This window comes from Babylonia areolata, chromosome 3, assembly GCF_041734735.1.
Source record: "Babylonia areolata isolate BAREFJ2019XMU chromosome 3, ASM4173473v1, whole genome shotgun sequence".
NCBI classification, from domain to species: domain Eukaryota; kingdom Metazoa; phylum Mollusca; class Gastropoda; order Neogastropoda; family Buccinidae; genus Babylonia; species Babylonia areolata.
Genome location: NC_134878.1, coordinates 11176083 through 11193394, shown reverse-complemented (window position 1 = coordinate 11193394; position 17312 = coordinate 11176083). Strand labels below are relative to the sequence as shown.

The window sequence follows — 17312 nt, the reverse complement described above, 5'->3', positions numbered from 1 at the left end:
CGGCTCCGGGTCCGGAAAACTTCGATATTTTTCCCCGGGTGTGGAGAGAGTTAGATCAAAAGGAATTGCCCGAGGGGTCCTAAAATTATGAAAGTCTTCACTCTCTCTCCCTTCAGGACTGCTCGATCGCGCGCTGGCTAGACATGCACACACTAAGCGCGGATGCATGCACACTGACAAACTAGTTTTGAAAATTACGAAAAACAGGCCCGGCAACACTCTCAGAAGCTCAGTCGCACACACACACACACAGACACACACACACACACACACGCACGGACACACACACACGCACGCGCGCGCGCACGCATACACACACACAGACATACACACGTACACACGCACACTCACACACACGCACGAACGCATGCACATACACACGCACACACACACACACACACACACACACACACACACACACACACACAATATGCAGGTTGCTCTCCCCGGGATATGCTCATCGCCACAATACAGCGTCCATCCATGTTTTTCTTTCTCTCCCTTTGTGTGTGTGTGTGTGTGTGTGTGGTGTGTGTGTGTGTGTGTGTGTGTGTGTGTGTGTGTGTGCGTGTATGTGCGTGTGTGTGTATGTGTGTGTATGTGTGTGTGTGTGTGTGTGTGTGTGTGTGTGTGTGTGTGTGTGCGTGTATGTGCGTGTGTGTGTATGTGTGTGTGTGTGTGTGTGTTGTGTTTGCTTCTTTTTTTTCACGTCTGTATGAATAATTGTTTGTCTGCCGAAGTGGATTTCTCTGTATTATTTTTTTTCCCCAATGACAACTGTTTTGTTGCCATGGGATATTTCATTGAAATTCTTTTATTTGCGTTGGGAAACTGCAAACAGGACGTTAGTTTGCTGTCTCACGTTTCAATGTCCAGTGAAGTGCGGAGAAGAGAGCAGGAAAAGATCGAAATCCTTTCGGAATCTATTTCTTTTCAAGGCGTACGCTTGACATACATGGCCACTACTGCTGCTATCATCATCATCATCATCATCATCATCTTCATCATCATAGTGACGGCGCCTGGTGAGTAAAGGGTGGAGATTTTTCCGATCTCCCAGGTCAACATATGTACGTGCAGACTCGCTAGTGCCTGAACCCCGTTCGTGTGTATACACACGCAGAAGATCAAATAAGCACGTTAAAGATCCTGTAATCCATGTCAGCGTTCGGTGGGTTCAGTTATGGAAACAAGAACATACCCAGCATGCACACCCCCGAAAAGGGAGGATGGCTGCCTACATGGCGGGGTAAATAAACAAAACGGTCATACACGTAAAATATTACATGTCTGTCTGAGTGTGTATGTGTGTGTACCTGAAATTTGATTGACACAGGAATAGAATGATGAGCGCTCAGTGGCAGCCGTCAGTCGGCTCTACCCAGGTAGACAGCCTGTTGTGCAAATGACCCCGTATTTATAAAGCGCTTAGAGCTTGGTCTCCGACCGAGGTTAGGCGCAATATAAGTATCCATATTAATCAATCAATCAATGATGATGAAGACTACAAGAATGATGTTGATGATGATGATTGCTTTAACCCATGTTGACCATCATGGCCACGTCAGAATGATTGTGCAGGCATTTTTTTTCTGGCACATTTGTAAATGATCAGATTGCTGTAAAAATATTCACACTCAAATTTGACCCTTGATTATTGTTTCCTAGAACAAATGATAAATCGAAACCAAACTGCTACGGTTGTCTAGCTATCTACTGAAAACACACACACACACACACACACACACACACACACACACACACACACGCGCGCGCGCACGCACGGCACGCACACACACACACACACACACACACTGAACGTCCTGTTTCCCACAACTGACAGTACAATTTCCTTTCCCATCTGTTTAATCTTCTTCTTTTTCTTCTTCTTTCTTCAAACGATTACATTCAAATGTAAAAATTAAGGCTTAAACCAAATATCTACAACTATCTAGAGTAGTGCTATGTGTGAAGGGACATCAAACAGAATTCCTTCCACACACTGAACTCGGTTTGTTCACTGTAAAAGCTTTGTGTTTGTTGTGAGACTGGTTCCCTAAAAACTCAAATTACCACTAAAAGCTTGAACGTTAAGCCCTGAACGTGGGACGGAGATAGTAAGTGCTTCCTGCAGCGCCCCTCTTTCCCATGAGGATAGCAGAAATGAATGAATCAGCCTGTAAAAAAAAAATAAGAAGAAGAATGATAAAAAGTTTTAGTACCAAGCAGAAAAAAGACAAAGAATTGTGCGTGAATGAAAAAAAAAATAATGCGAAAGAGAGGTAGATAAAGGAAAAGGGATTAAATGGTTACACACACACACACACACACACACACACACACACACACACAGAGGAGAGAGAGAGAGAGAGAGAGAGAGAGAGAGAGAGCACCTATAGATGTATACGCGTGAGAACAAGAAAGAAATAAAGAAAAGAAAAGAAGAAAGATTATGAGAATGAAGGCCCATCACGCGCACAAAGAAAAGAAATAGGAAAAGAATATGTCAAAAAACAGGAAGTTGGAAGCCTTTAAAACAAAACAGAAAAGAAGAAAAAATATGAAGAAAAAAAAAGAAGATAGCTATAGTATCAAGATATTTTGGCGAATGGGAAACCACCACGAGAAAAAAAAGAAGATAGCTATAGTATCAAGATATTTTGGCGAATGGGAAACCACCACGGAACCTCTCTCATCCTTGTCCTTTGCCGTCGGTATCAGGGCCCTTTGGATGATGCATAACTGACGACATTTGCAGAACTGAGAATCGTGAGCTTCAATTCAGTCGTGTCCTATAACCATCAGTACGGCAGAGGAGGCAACTGCTGTCCCGACTATCTGGGCGAGAATTTGATGATCGCGGAGAGTGTCTCGCCAAGTTGATTCCCACTCTCTCGGCCAAGAGGGCTTTTGGACAGTCGGCGTTGGGATGGTCTCCAAAGACCAACTGGCGAAAATGTCACACCAGGTCGAGATGCTTAGTCACTAATGATTCCAACTGACAGGATGCATTCAGGCACGTCAGTGTCTGGTGTGTCCAGTTGGTTCTTGTCGAATTGAGAATGTCAGAGTCCAGTTCACGTTCTGTACCGCCATTGAATTTCTCTGAATTCTGAACTCGTATCGTCATTTAGAGTGTCAGAACTGAACTGTCAAAATTAATGGCAACATGTATCTCAACGGAGAATGCATTCTGTTCGTCTAAGCGAGAGTCTCCATTGTTACCAAAATATTGAAACATAAAATGTCATACAAATAAGAATACAAATAAGAATATTGTAAAATAGGTGTATCGCTTGTTAACTTTTTCTTTAAAACCAGCATCAGCACAACTGCTAGTTTTGACATATCCATCCTTTTTTTTCTTCTTTGATTGATAAGCATAATTATTTCATCGGTTTTCTTAACAACAACAACTACAACAACAACAACTGAAGCAGCAGGAACAACAACAAAAATCTTGGGCATTATCTTTATAAAAACAGGGCATACAATGAGTGTAATAACATAACTCTTCCATATTCCTGGACGGGCCAATATGCGCTTCTGGTGCAAAATAACATGTCGGTCTCAACATTGTAAATTATTTCAGTGACGTGCTCTCGAACCTTGTGCTAATGGAAGCATAAGCCAATGGTGGTATTTTAGAAAGTTGTGTACCTTGTATTCATGCACACAAAAATAAATATATTGTACGTCTTGCATGATTAAAGCAGAACATAAATAGCAGGATGGATATTATTTCATCTGCCAGGCCTGTAACACTTCTGTGACAAAGGTGAACCAGAACAGCGGAACGTCTAAACTTGAAACCGTAGATGTTCGGCTGTAAAAATACTGCAGCCATTCCTCAGAAAATCGAGTGCATGCAGAGGAGAACACGAACTCGCCAAATAAGCGCACTATCCGCTGTAATGACTGGGTAAATAATGGTCCAGCCCATGCAATGGCTGGGTACAGCATCAGTCATGGAAGCGATCCATGCCACCCGGCACTGATCGAACTTCGCCCTGGAAGTTCAAACGCCGTGCATATTGACCGCGCATTAACGTGCCTCACAGTAGCATGGATCACAATAGTTCGGAGCAGAATAACTGGCTGCAGTTAACTTGACAGGGAGGAAATGTTTGATTACCGTTTCTTAGATATTCCAAGGACAGGCCTCAGTCAGAAGAGCAGTGAAAAGGGTGTAACAATTCTGCAGTTCCAGTGCATGTTGAGGAGGAATAAAACTCACCAAAAACACAAATTGACACTCACAATACTCAGATACAGACAGACAGATACACACACACACACACTCATAGACAGATAGACAGACAAATAGACACAAACACGCGCTCGCGCGCGCACACACACGCACGCACGCGTGCGCACACTGACACGCACGCACGCACGCGCGCACGCACTCACACACACACACACACACACACACACAGGCGTTTGCGCACTATACCGCATTTACGCACACCACACGCCCGAGCGCGAATGCACGCACACGCACACACACACACACACACACACACACACACACACACACACACACACACACACACACACACACACACCACACACACACACACACACAGAACTTTCTAATCCCCCTCCCGACCCCTCCCCCCCCCCCCCCACACACACATACAAATACGAACAATAATTGTCCAGTGGCACAGCGCCAGCCGAAGAAGCGAGTCCCCCCCCCCCCCACACACACACACACACTGGGCACAGCCCAGTTCAAACATCATTAAATGTTTCTGGGCGATCGATTCTGTCGTTCTGCATCCTTCATCAGCGGCGGAGTCCTGGACTCCACGGACATCATGTACTTAAGCCTTCCTCGGGACATTGTTTGTCAAGTTTGGCCAAGACAACGGCAAAATCGTTTTAGAAATTCTAACGGCACGGCGGAAACATTCATTATTATAACAGCACTGAGAGATCGATGAAAGAACACACAGCCGGTTTCACGAGTTTCAGTTCCAAGTGAGTACGCATCAGAACGTGCGGAGACATCCATATATACCGTGACACTGCGCCACATCTGCTTGGGGAACAAAATTTGCATGCTGGTGTTTGACATTCGCGCAACACAGCGACAGTGAGCTGATCAGGCGTTGAGGAAAAGGCAAAGACATTGAGGTTGATTGCAAGGAATGATTAGAAAGCAACTGACACAGTGACTGAAATAAAAACGCCAAAGAAAATAATTTAAAGGACACGCCCAGACAACCCGTCCCGTCAGTGCGTACCCACACACGCGAATTCACCGACCCAAGCGAGAAAATGCACACTCACAAACACGCACGCTGGCATGCACCGGCGCACGCACGCACGCACGTACACACGAAAAATGACACACGCATATGAGTGCTTTAAAGCTTGCAGTCCATCACTATGTCTCGTGGAACTGATACTGATCATGCATGTGCTCACAACTTATCATAGTGCTTTTACTTTTTATTTGTTTATTTTGTTTAGTTGGAAAATCCTCTGATGGGTTTTACGACAATTAACTGAGTTCTGAGCTCTTCACACACACACACACACACACACACACACACACACACACACACACACACACACACACACACACACACACACACACACACACACACACACACACACACAGATGCACAACGCACATGCCGCGGCAACAATTTGCACTCTCACACAGACACGAATGAAGGCCCAACACTCTGACAAACAAATGTACTGACGTATGCTCAACGCTGCGCATAATAGCACACGGGGGTCCCGACACATGAAATCATATTCTTCATCTCAGTTCCACCTTTGATCCCCCTCCCCTCCCCGCCCTCCCCCCCCCCCCCCTGCCCCCTCCACACACACACATACACACGCAGACACTGAGACGGACAGAGCTCGAGTCTCATTACACATTCGTAGCCTACACACACACGCACACGCACACTCATACGCGCGCGCGCGCGCACACACACACACACACACACACACACAGACACACAGAGCTCTCATCACACACACACACACACACACACACACACACACACGGAACCGCGGGAGAAAGAGGGGACGAGAACTGGAATCAAGGGAAGTAAATCAAAGTGTTTACAATTCAGAGTGCTGCCTCTTGTATCGCCATTGACATGTCAACGTGTTGAAAACAACCTCACCAGAGGAATATTTTCGAGGAAAATATTTGGCAAAGCATTCTGCAGAACCGAAGATGCTTTCTGAGTTGGTGATTTGTGGGTGAGCATATATCTCCCTTCATTTAGCTACGTTTTAATTGAATTATTGAAGGGATTTTAAGGTTGTTTAGATGATTAGAAATTGGAAAATGGACGAAGAGGCGATCGTCGACAAAAGCTGCATCGTGCCAGCCCCACTCAGACAAAGAAGGAAACATTCTCGCCAGCTCAGCCAGATCCGGTGTAAAACCCAATACAGGCAATATTCCTTCTTCCCCAGAACGATACGTGACAGGAACAACCTGCCTGAAACAGCTATAGCAGCAGACACCTTGGACACCTTTAAGTCTAGGGTGCCCCCCAATCAGTAGTTAATTAGATAATAGGTCCCCTACCCCCCCCCACCCCTCCTCTTCCCCACCCCCTCTCTTACCCTAATATTTTTGGGTTTTTAAAATTAATTTTTGGGGTCCTGCTGTCTTAGATCAGCAAGGGACCGGCTAGCTCGGAAGGGCGAAAAGTGAAGTGATAGTAGCCTGCCGGAGAACCCACTTAGAGTAGGACTAAGTTTGCATCCTCAATAATAGGTCTGTCACTTTCTGTAGCTTGTTTTTCTTTCATCGCAACCCAACAAAAACGGCGTAAAAATCAAATTGATGATTGTGGCCGTCAGCGCAGTGAAAGTGAAAGTGGGGAAAATAGTATGTCGGCTGCTTTCCCCCTGATTTCGATACGAAGTAGGTGGGGTAGGTATGCCAAATTGCTAACGGTCCAGTTGAAACGACCAGCTCAACGTGTGTACTGTAAAGATAACGTGTCGTACGGCAGGCTTCCTCCGACTATTGCACCAGGAAAAGTTCTGCTCATTCTTTTCAACGTTTTGTCGACGTTTGAAATAGCAGGGGTGGCTGAGGGTAAATGCGAACGGGCAAGTCTACGATGGCTTTGGGTACATGTAGACAACAGAAGCAGGTCTTTAACTCATTAGACATAACATATTATTGGAACATCGCACCAGACTATTGTATTGCTGGTTTTGATCACATATGCACACAGACATTTAAACACACACACCCCACACCACACACCAACACACCCAACTTCCAGAGACTGTGCAGCATCGTTCGCAAGTAGACTCACGTCAAGATATCCTATGATCTAATTGCAAGCTACATTATTTTGGAGATTCCTGTCAAAACTGACGTTCTGATCTGTCACCAGTATGCTTTCTTGAATTCACCCAGCACTGGTAATGCGATTTCAACAAATCCGATCAAATCAACTGTTTCAAACTGTGCCAAAGCTCAAGTCCCACAACTTGTTTCCCTTGATTTTAGGATTTTGAGAGCTCGTTTGTTACTTTGGTCGGCAGTGGTGTGCGAAGAGAAAAGTGTGGAAATAGCCAGAAATAGCTGATGTTTGACTGGTTCTTGGAAATGGATATATTCATTAAGAAAAAGGTCGAAGCAGATGTTAAATTGTGAAATGCAACCGTTCAGAACTCTTTAATGTGGGTTGGTATCAGAATCGTTCACAATCACACGCTGTTTGCAATTACCCATACCTACCCGATGACTTTTTATTCTACCCCACCCCCCCTCCTCCTCCTTCAACAGAAACCCAGTGAGTTAGAAATTCCAGTTCAAACGATAAACATTCTGAACGTGACTAGCGCTATCCATCTTTAGCTTGTTTCAAGTCCCATTATAAAAATTTACAGCCAACTTCCAGTGACTGTTAAATTTGTTGCACTGTTTCCTTAGTTATACAGAGTACATGAATGGAATCATGCTTGACTAATTTTGAACATAAAACATTAAGAGGACAACAGTTGTGATGTCTTTTTATCATTTATCAAAAACAACAACAACAACAAAACCCCATCAAAAACAAAAAAACAAAAAAACCAACAAACCCCCCCCCCCAAAACCCAAACAACAACAACAACAAAACCAACCAACTAACAAAAAACTCCATTGAATATCTTGTGTCATTACTCATAATATGCTGTGCATTTTCTCGTAAACATAACTCATTAGCTGAGCCATAAGTCCTGAGCTAACTTTAAAAAACAACATGTTTTCAGTAGTTATTCAGTTTTTTTAGTATGTACAGTAAAGGAAGGTTGAAAATTTACTAAGATCCCCAAATCTCTATCTTTCACTGTAAATGTAATGAATTGTATAAATTTGTAAGTTTTTGTTGTTCTTAATAATCATTAAATGGAATTATCAATTAAACTAATGAAGTCAAATAAAACAGGAAGGAACAGAGAATGATATATTGTTGTTGTTTTCTTTGTTTTGGAGTTTTTTGTTAGTTGCAAAATAGAACTGGCATACAGTGTCTTTTATATATATATATATATATATATGTATGTGTGTGTATATATATATATAGAGAGAGAGAGGGAGAGAGAGGGAGAGAGAGAGAGAGAGAGAGAGAGAGTTATTTGTTCTTTTTTGGTGGATGATAATAACTGGTTTTACATTAATTTTGAAGAATTGACTATTGAGAATAACTCATGTTGAACAGAGTTGATACGATGTGATTATACTATTAATGACTGAACAGATTGCATTCTGATGTTAGGTTTTTGGTTTCTGTCTCCTCCACCACCCATGCCTCACCCTCCCAAGTTGGTATGTTTGGTGTTTTAATCATTTATCCGTTATGCCCAGTAGTCTTTTTTTTTTTTTTTTTTTTTTTTTTTTTTAGAAATATTTCTGTGGAAGGGGTGTGGTGGGACCCACTGAGAAGAGGACCCACCAAAAATCAGAATCAGAATGTATGTTTTATTTGAAAGTTGGGAAACTTAAATTCAAAACATTTTTTTTCAATATATGTGCAGAACACTGTTGATGAATGCTGGTGCTGTTCTTAACTTCAGACTGTGAGTATAAAAGAGAGGCTTTATTTTTCTTCTGCAGATTTTTTTTCTTTGTTTCAACGAATGAAAAAGTGATCATTTAATGCATTGTTATAGTTTATACTTTATACCAAACATTGCAGTTCATTAGCATACAGTGATACATAAAATAACAATTAAAAATGCTAATATTAATAATGTATTTTTGTAACTGGATGTTAATTATTATTATCAAGCTTGTGTTGAGATAAAACTTTCAGTATTTTATTATATTTTTTGTGAGAGTGCTCTATAAATTCCAAAGGCTATATATAATATTGAAAGCACGTTTTGCTAGTATGGTGATGACAAAGTCATTGAAAGAAGTTGTAGTTTGGTACTTTGGATTACTGTACTAAATACTCCTAGCTCTTGTCAGTGTGGTTGAAGAAGTCATTGCTTTGTGTGTTTGACAGAAAGAAAAACCAAGATGAGGGAGCATTTGGTGCTGTGGCAAACCCAACGTTTGGTGAGCTTTTTTTTTTTTTTTTTTTTTTTTGTTTAAAACCAAACAACCAACCAAACAATACCAAACACTTTATCAAATTCAAGCTCTGAAAACTTTCAAGTATTCCAATGCCTATTGTGGAACTGGTTTAAAAAACCTGATTTTGTGGCCAGTGTCTTTGGAGTATTGGAGATTATGGAAGTTGGGCATGACATTGTGGAAGGCAGGCCATCGTTTGGCATAGATGGTATATTAATAATTATTATAACCACTTTCAAAAGTGTGGACTGGTTTTAATTACTTACAATACTGATATACATGTTAACTGTGGTGCAGTTTTGCAGAATGGTTTAGACACTTATCTGCTACTATATCTAGTCGTTAGGATGATATGATAAACTAAGGTTCAGTGTGCAGCATGCTTTTTATGCATGGAAGAAGGACCCATGGTAACAGAGTGTTGTCATCTGGCAAGATTCTGTAGAAGAAATCCACTCTGATAGGTACACAAATAATGTATATATGTTGCTGTCAGGCATTTGCCTAGCCGTAGTGATGAAGTGTATATGTTTGTTTGAACACCTCTGAGAAGGTGACAGTTTGACATTTTAGAATATTTTACAGTTACAGTTGTTTATAGCTGGAAACACACTTAAAAGAAGCTTACATTTTCTCATTAGTCATTGTGAAAAAAGTGAGGCAGTTCACTTGTACCCATGACAGTTCACTTGTACCCACAAACATTTGCTATGTGAGTAGTGAATGGTCATGGAGACAAGAAGGAAAGAGGATCTCGGATTTGAGCATAGCTGTCTGTTTCCTTTCTTTCTGTCTTTCTTTCATTTTTTTCTTTATCTATTATTCTTTTATTTCTCTTTGAATAAATTCACATATACATTATATACCATACATATCAGTCATATTTATGGCACATAATTTTTTTTGGGGGGTAGGCCTGATAACTGAAACAGAGAAAAGGAGACAAATGAAATAAAAAAGAAAAAATGAGTAAGAAAAAGAAATTACACATACATACTTTCACATACATAGAAAAAGAAGAAAAGGAGAGAGAGAGAGAGAGAGGTTTGACACTTTAATGTCACTGGCCATGAGGTCCTTATGACATGGGTGAATGTATCAACATACTTTCAATTTATAACAAACCATTATAAAAAATGAATGACAGGCAAGGCCACCCACATCAGTTGTCGTTCCTTAATTTTCACATGGAAAACTTGTATACTGAATCTGAGGACATTTCATTTGTGAATTATGTCACATCATTTGACTTTGTTTCACTGAGAGAGAGAGAGAGAGAGAGAGAGAGAGAGAGAGATTCAAAAACATTATTACTCAAGGATAAAGATTTTAGGCATTGCCTAGAGAGAGGGAGAGATGGAAAGAGAACAAACTATATCATCTCTTTCTACTTTAAACATATCAAAAAAGTTATTTAAAAAAAATAGATTGAAATAATATTTGCATAGGATAGATTAAAGTGGAAAAAGCATAAGAACGTTGTTTCCATAACATACATATTGATTTGACAAAACAATAATTTTATTGACGGTCTGGGGATATGCACATTCATACATGTATATGCTTAGCATCTCATAATTTTGTATACATGGTACATACATTCACATATATGTGTATTCTAGTCACACCTTTTCGCTTTTCTGTCGTGGTTTTTGAGCCATGATGTTTATATGAAACTGTTAAAAAGAGGTATGTGATTCAACCAACTAGTTTTCTGTCGCTTTATTATGGCACTTAGTTTATATATTATATGCAATATGTTCTACTTTAAACTGGTTTTGCAGTTGCTGAAGGGATGTTTGGAAATCAGGACGATTCTTTTCTGACTTTCATTTGTACAGGAACTGTTTGGCAAATGACTGTCTGTTTTCTGCTTTCCCAGGTGATAAAGTGCGGGAGTTCCTGTTGAGTCTGCGAACCATGCGCATCTTCATCGGCCTTTGGAACGTCTTTGTCATGCTGCTTATGTTGATGTAAGGTTTCTAGGTGGATTTCTGTTGTCATTCTTCATGTTCTTTGTTTTGCTGTTTGTCAGTTTCTTTCTTTCTTTCTTTCAAAAAGATACAGGTCTTCTGAGATCCAAGAATAGCTTCATCATACTGTTTCAGTGTGTTGGTGTAGGTAGTAGTTGTTAAAGTTCCTTTCTGTAAGTTGTGTACATAGGTAGGAGGGTGCCTGGTGCCAGATGCATTAAAAAAAATTTTGCATGGAAATTATATACACTTTGCGTGCAAAATCTTCGTTGAGAGTGTCCAAGTGGCAGTAAAGGTTTCGGCAACAAGAGTTCAACAATTTATTCCTGTCAGAATGAAAAACCTCTGAACTGTCATCTGCGTTTGCTCTTCCCACTGTTTTGCATCATTTGCTTCTGATCAAGGAACATCATTGATTTTAAGAAGGCATTTGACAGGGTCTGGCATGCAGCTTTGTGGGCTACCATGAATCTGTACAACATCAACGCCAACCTGATCAGACTGATACAGCACCTCTATGACAAAGCCACCAGCGCCGTCTACCTCAACAATAGCATCGGGGACTGGTTCAGAACCACAGTCGGAGTAAGACAAGGCTGCCTACTCTCCCCAACACTCTTCAACATCTTCTTAGAAAGAATAATGACTGACGCACTGGAAGAGCATGTAGGAACAGTCAGCATAGGCGGCAGAACAATCACAAACCTTCGTTTTGCCGACGACATTGATGGACTGGCTGGAAAAGAAGAAGAACTGGCAAGCCTGGTCAAACATCTAGACAAAGCCTCCACATCGTATGGAATGCAAATCAGTGCGGAGAAAAACCAAACTGATGACTAACATACACCAACCAATTTTCATTGACATCAAAGTGCACACATCGTATAAGCTTAACAGTCTCAAAGCTTATACATGGACATACATTCACATGAATGTGATCTATCACACCATTTATCGCTTCTGTTGGATTTTGCCAAATAAAACTGGTAAAAAGAGGTAACAATTTCAACAACATATTATCGCTTATTAGGCCTTATAAAATAGCTATGTTCTCTCTGGTTTTATCAAGGATTGTTGAATCAGGACGCCTGCTGAGACGGAACCTGATGGACATCGATGTCTGTTTCCTAGCTTTCCAGTGAAAGTGCGGTTCTGTAGACTACATGGCATCTCATGCTAGGAACTCTTTTGTCATGCTGACATGGAAGTGAAGAACGATCGTGCAATGTTTTGTTGCCTAGTGAAGTTCCCTTCTTTCTTCTTTCAAAAAATACAGCATCTTTAGATGGAATAGTCACATCTGTTCATTGTGGTGTGTGTAGAAAGTCTTTCTGTAAGGACGTACATAGGAGGAGGGGGCGGCCAGAATTAAAAAAATTTTGATGGAAATAATACACTTGGTGCAAAATCATAATTTTCATCTTCTTACTTATACATGTGCATTAATTATTAATTTGAAATCAAAAGCGTTGTTGTTTTCTTGCCCGACTCACTATCAGCATGTTCTATAATTTCAACAGAGCTGAAAAAGAAAGTTAAAAAAGTAAGAAAAAAAATCTTTAACATTATTTCAAAAAACAGAAAAAAAGACACACCCCCACCCCCCTCTCCCAAAGAAAGTAAATAAAGAAAAATCAATTTCTTTAACATTATTTTATGTGTGAATGAAAATTCTTTCTTGGACAAGTTTTGATGTTTCCTTTCAGCTTGTCCAGAGTTGGCACTAGGCTATATTTTTCATTGTACGATTTGGCATTTGTATGTATTTATATATTTATCTGTGTTATTTATTCATTTATTTTAGATTATGTCATTTGTATTTTCTTCTTTTTTTGTCATATTTTATTACTGTATGTTGTGACTCCAAATAAAAACAGGGAGGAAACCATATTATACTGGAAAAGAATACAGATAGAGTAAGCTATTATGCTTGTGTAGAACATGTTGAAAGCCCATATGAGTATGTGTTTTCTCTTTCCGAATTTTTTATTTTTTAAATTTTTTTTATTTTAAATCTAACGATTATTTTATTTGAATTCTTGGAGAAAAAGAAATCACTGAAAGTGAAAAGCAGATCATGCACATGTCAGTGTAAGGGACACAACTCTTCCAACATTCTGTTCCCACAGCTGACAGTTTGTCATTGTTTTCACTCCTATCTCAGAGAGCAGCACAAGATAATACTATATAATTAGATATATATCTATTTCTCACTGTCCTCTGTATGTGTCTGTGTCTGTCTGTCTTTCTCTCTGTCTCTATCTTTTTTTTTCTTTTTTGTCTGCCCAGATCTGATACATGCATGCATGTCTATGATGTATATGTGTGAAAGCGTTTATGCATCATGGCATGCAACAGTGCATTACAACTGCATCATCCTTTGTAGTTTTTTTTTTCTTCATTTCAAAGTTGTTTTTTTACTCTGTTTTCCCTTTCAGTTTCTTTGGACACTAGGACCATGCAGAAGACTGACAAGGAATCTCCTCTACTCATGGATGGGACAGAAAACCAGCCTGCCCTTTGTCTTTCTGCAGATTTTGTACAGATTGGGAATGCCGGTTAAAACAAGTATGTTCTATGTATGCGGTTTTGTTCATTATGTTCATCAGAATACCGGAATGTTTTCTGTGCGAAGACTTGTGAATGGTTGGAAAATGATAGGAAAGAGATGTGAATGTTTTGTAGCAGTTAGAAGTGACAAGTATGTCACAATGGTTGTTTTTTTTTTATATTATGAAACATTAAGTGAGCTGGATGGCCAGCCAATGGAAAATGTACACACAGAGACACACACACAGACATGCACGCACAGACACACAGACACAGACAAACACACACACACACACACACACAGACAAATCAAAAGCAAAATGAGATGGGCAAACAAACACAAAAGCAAGACAAAAACACAAAATAGTGAAAAACATTGCAAAAAACAACAACAAAACAATAAGGGGAAAAAAAAGAAAGAAAAATTACAGACGATTGGAACAGGAAATAAACGGACAGCTGATTTAGGTTTCACTTTAATCAAGATTGATTTGGCACAGACCAAAGTTGCAGCTGATCTATGTGTTTGTTTGCAACTATCTGGTTTTGCTGTTTAAATATTTATTTATTCATTTTTTTTTAAATCAAGGTTTGCATTCTACATGTTTGATCTTACATAAACCCCAAATGAATACAGTATATCTATCTTTCTGTATTATTACTGATATATATTTGTTTATTTGTTTATTTTCAAGGAAATGAGATGTACATGTCTTAGTGGCTTAGCAGATAGAGTGTATGGACCCTTGTTCTAAGATTGGTTATTTTCATGTTATTTACTTGGAAAAAGAACTGTGGACTCGAGTTATTTTTGCTACAGCCAACAGATATTTCCAGTATCCAGCCAAAACATACTCATGTATATTGGCCTCATAGAAATTGTGCAGATGGCTTTGTGTTGAAAACAGTTGGGATGCACATGTGAATGTCAATCATTTCAAAAGTCCCTTGAAAACATACTTGAGCCTGCTTTGATATCATTTATCTGTGTGTAAAGGTTTGTAATTTGCCTATATATGAATTCTGTGCTTGGATACATGTATCCCTGGAAATATGTATGTGAACACTTGTTCTTTTGTGTGTGCATGTGTGAACTTGCGTGTGCATATGTGTATGTGTGTGCATGTGTTTGTGCATGTGTGAGCATGTGAATATGGTACTTGTAAAATTTTACTTACAGTTCACTTAATTCAGTCTTATGAATGTCCACTGTCAAATGTAACTGGCACTGTGTCGAATCCAGCAGCAATATTTTATGTTGAAAATGACAATAGAACAGCGAGTTTTAATTTTGGAGAATCTGTTTAATGCATCACTACATTGACATATGATTGTTTCTGATGTTATTAAAAATTCATATCATGCTTCATTAATTTTTTTGGTGAAATTCTCTGATCTACTTGTGTATTGTTCTTTGTTGTCTTCTCTTTTGTCAAAAGAATGCAATGGAAGTAGATGTGTTACTTTGTCTAAAAAAAAAAAGAAAGAAAAAATATCTTTTTCCATTAGAGCATAAAGATTGTGTTCAGTGGCTTTTTGAGTTTGATTATCTCTCAGTTATTTTATTTCAGTTTCAGATGAGTTGTGGGTATTATTGATTGGATTTCTTGTCTTTTCAGTATAGAATTAGGTGGAGTTTGCTGTTACATTTATAAATACTTTTCAGACTCTCATAGTTTTTGTACAGTAGAACATATTTTGATAATTCTGGCTTGTTTCTGTGTTTTTTGGTAAACATTAAAGAGATGGGTTTCTATGTACTGGTTTGAAAATTGTATTTATTGTGACTTCAGATTGTGTGTGTGTGTGTGTGTGAGAAGAGAGAGAGAGAGTCTGCACGCACACAAGATATGTTTGCAACTTCTTTTTCTTCAAAAATGTTTCAAATCCAAATTTGCATGTACACATTACATACTCCGAGATACCAGTTCCCCGGTCTGAATACCAATACTCTTGACAATGTAATATGTACAATGTATGTTAGTAGTTTCAAACCCTTCTTCATATTTATCATGCAACACAGTTTTTGTCACTTTGGTCTTAACGATAGATAGTAAAAAAGAACACACACACACACACACACACACACACACACGCACACACAAATGAATATTATAAAGAAAAATATTGTAAAAAATCAATTTACCCATGAAGTTGCTGTATTTAATCTTTAACAATGAAATGATAACCAAAAAAGAGTTGAGACTGTGATCTGCTTCTTGACTCATCACAAGATGAAAATAAGAATGAATGTGATATGTAACATGTACTTGGTTGATAATTTTATTGCAATAACGCAAGGATACCTTTTTGTTTATTCATTAAGAAAGCCTTGATACTAAACTTTTCACTTTTTGTTATGTTATAGATTGAGTTTGATTTTTTGTTGTTTTTTATTCTTATCAAAAATACGTTTTTTTTTTCAGATTGTTAATGATTGACCTCTGTGATGTGTTTAGTTTGGATCGATCTCATGACAAATAATTCATACATGACTGGTCATTTTATTTTGTGCATTCAAGCCATTAAAGAAACCTGAAACTCATAACCAAATCAGTGTGGTCAAAATGTTCAACACCATATCACTTTTCAATAAAGCATAATTCTTTCATTTAGTGTATTTCACTGTACTAAAATGTAATGGGTCCATAATAGATGTCACCTCTGTATATATAAAGCAACAGCAATGTCTGAACCTGTTTGGAGTAGAAAGGAAAAAAAGCAATGATTTCTTAGCTGCTTACTTAATGTTCACAAGTTTGTTCCAGTGGCACCATGCAACTCATCTAAAATAACACAACTGACACTGAAATGTTGAACATGGAGACACACCATTCAGAGTGCAAGAGCACAGATGGAAATCAAGTAAGTGCTTGAGTTGAGAGTTATCTTTGAAATGCTGTGAGCATGCAACAATACAGCTACTTAGCATGTTGCTATCTTTAAATCAATATAATGAACTACAAATTATGTGCAACATGCACAGCAAGAGAAAGTAAACAAAAACCCCCGCAGAAAAAAACACATTAATTTCATGAAACACCCACACATTTTCTTTTTTTAAATTTTTGTTCAGAATTGTTCTTGATATGCTGGTTCACTGTTTGGCAGAAGAAGAAATGTTTTTGTTCAGATTGCTTCAGACTGCTGTTGATGAAGAAAGAGTGTGCACTGAATTGCGATAAAACTGGTTTGTTTTTTTCTCTGTCTCATCTTGC

At 39.1% G+C, this 17312-nt stretch overlaps 1 protein-coding gene across 1 annotated transcript; it reads left to right on the top strand.

Moving 5' to 3' along the window:
- Nucleotides 1–6100: 6100 nt before the first annotated feature.
- LOC143279721 (small integral membrane protein 7-like) lies at nucleotides 6101–15054 on the top strand. The gene is made up of 5 exons (XM_076583835.1): nucleotides 6101–6237; nucleotides 9028–9069; nucleotides 9501–9553; nucleotides 11454–11544; nucleotides 13983–15054. The coding sequence occupies exons 1-5, from the start codon at nucleotides 6212–6214 to the stop codon at nucleotides 13996–13998; spliced, it is 228 nt and encodes a 75-aa protein (XP_076439950.1). The 5' UTR covers nucleotides 6101–6211; the 3' UTR covers nucleotides 13999–15054.
- Nucleotides 15055–17312: the final 2258 nt, after the last annotated feature.

Excerpts from the sequence above, each read along its gene's own strand:
- LOC143279721 (XM_076583835.1), top strand. The coding sequence starts at position 6,212 with ATGCTTTCTGAGTTGGTGATTTGTGG. Across the intron at positions 6,238-9,027 it reads TCTGAGTTGGTGATTTGTGG|AACACTGTTGATGAATGCTG; the intron begins GTGAGCATATAT and ends ATATATGTGCAG. Across the intron at positions 9,070-9,500 it reads GCTGTTCTTAACTTCAGACT|AAAGAAAAACCAAGATGAGG; the intron begins GTGAGTATAAAA and ends TGTGTTTGACAG.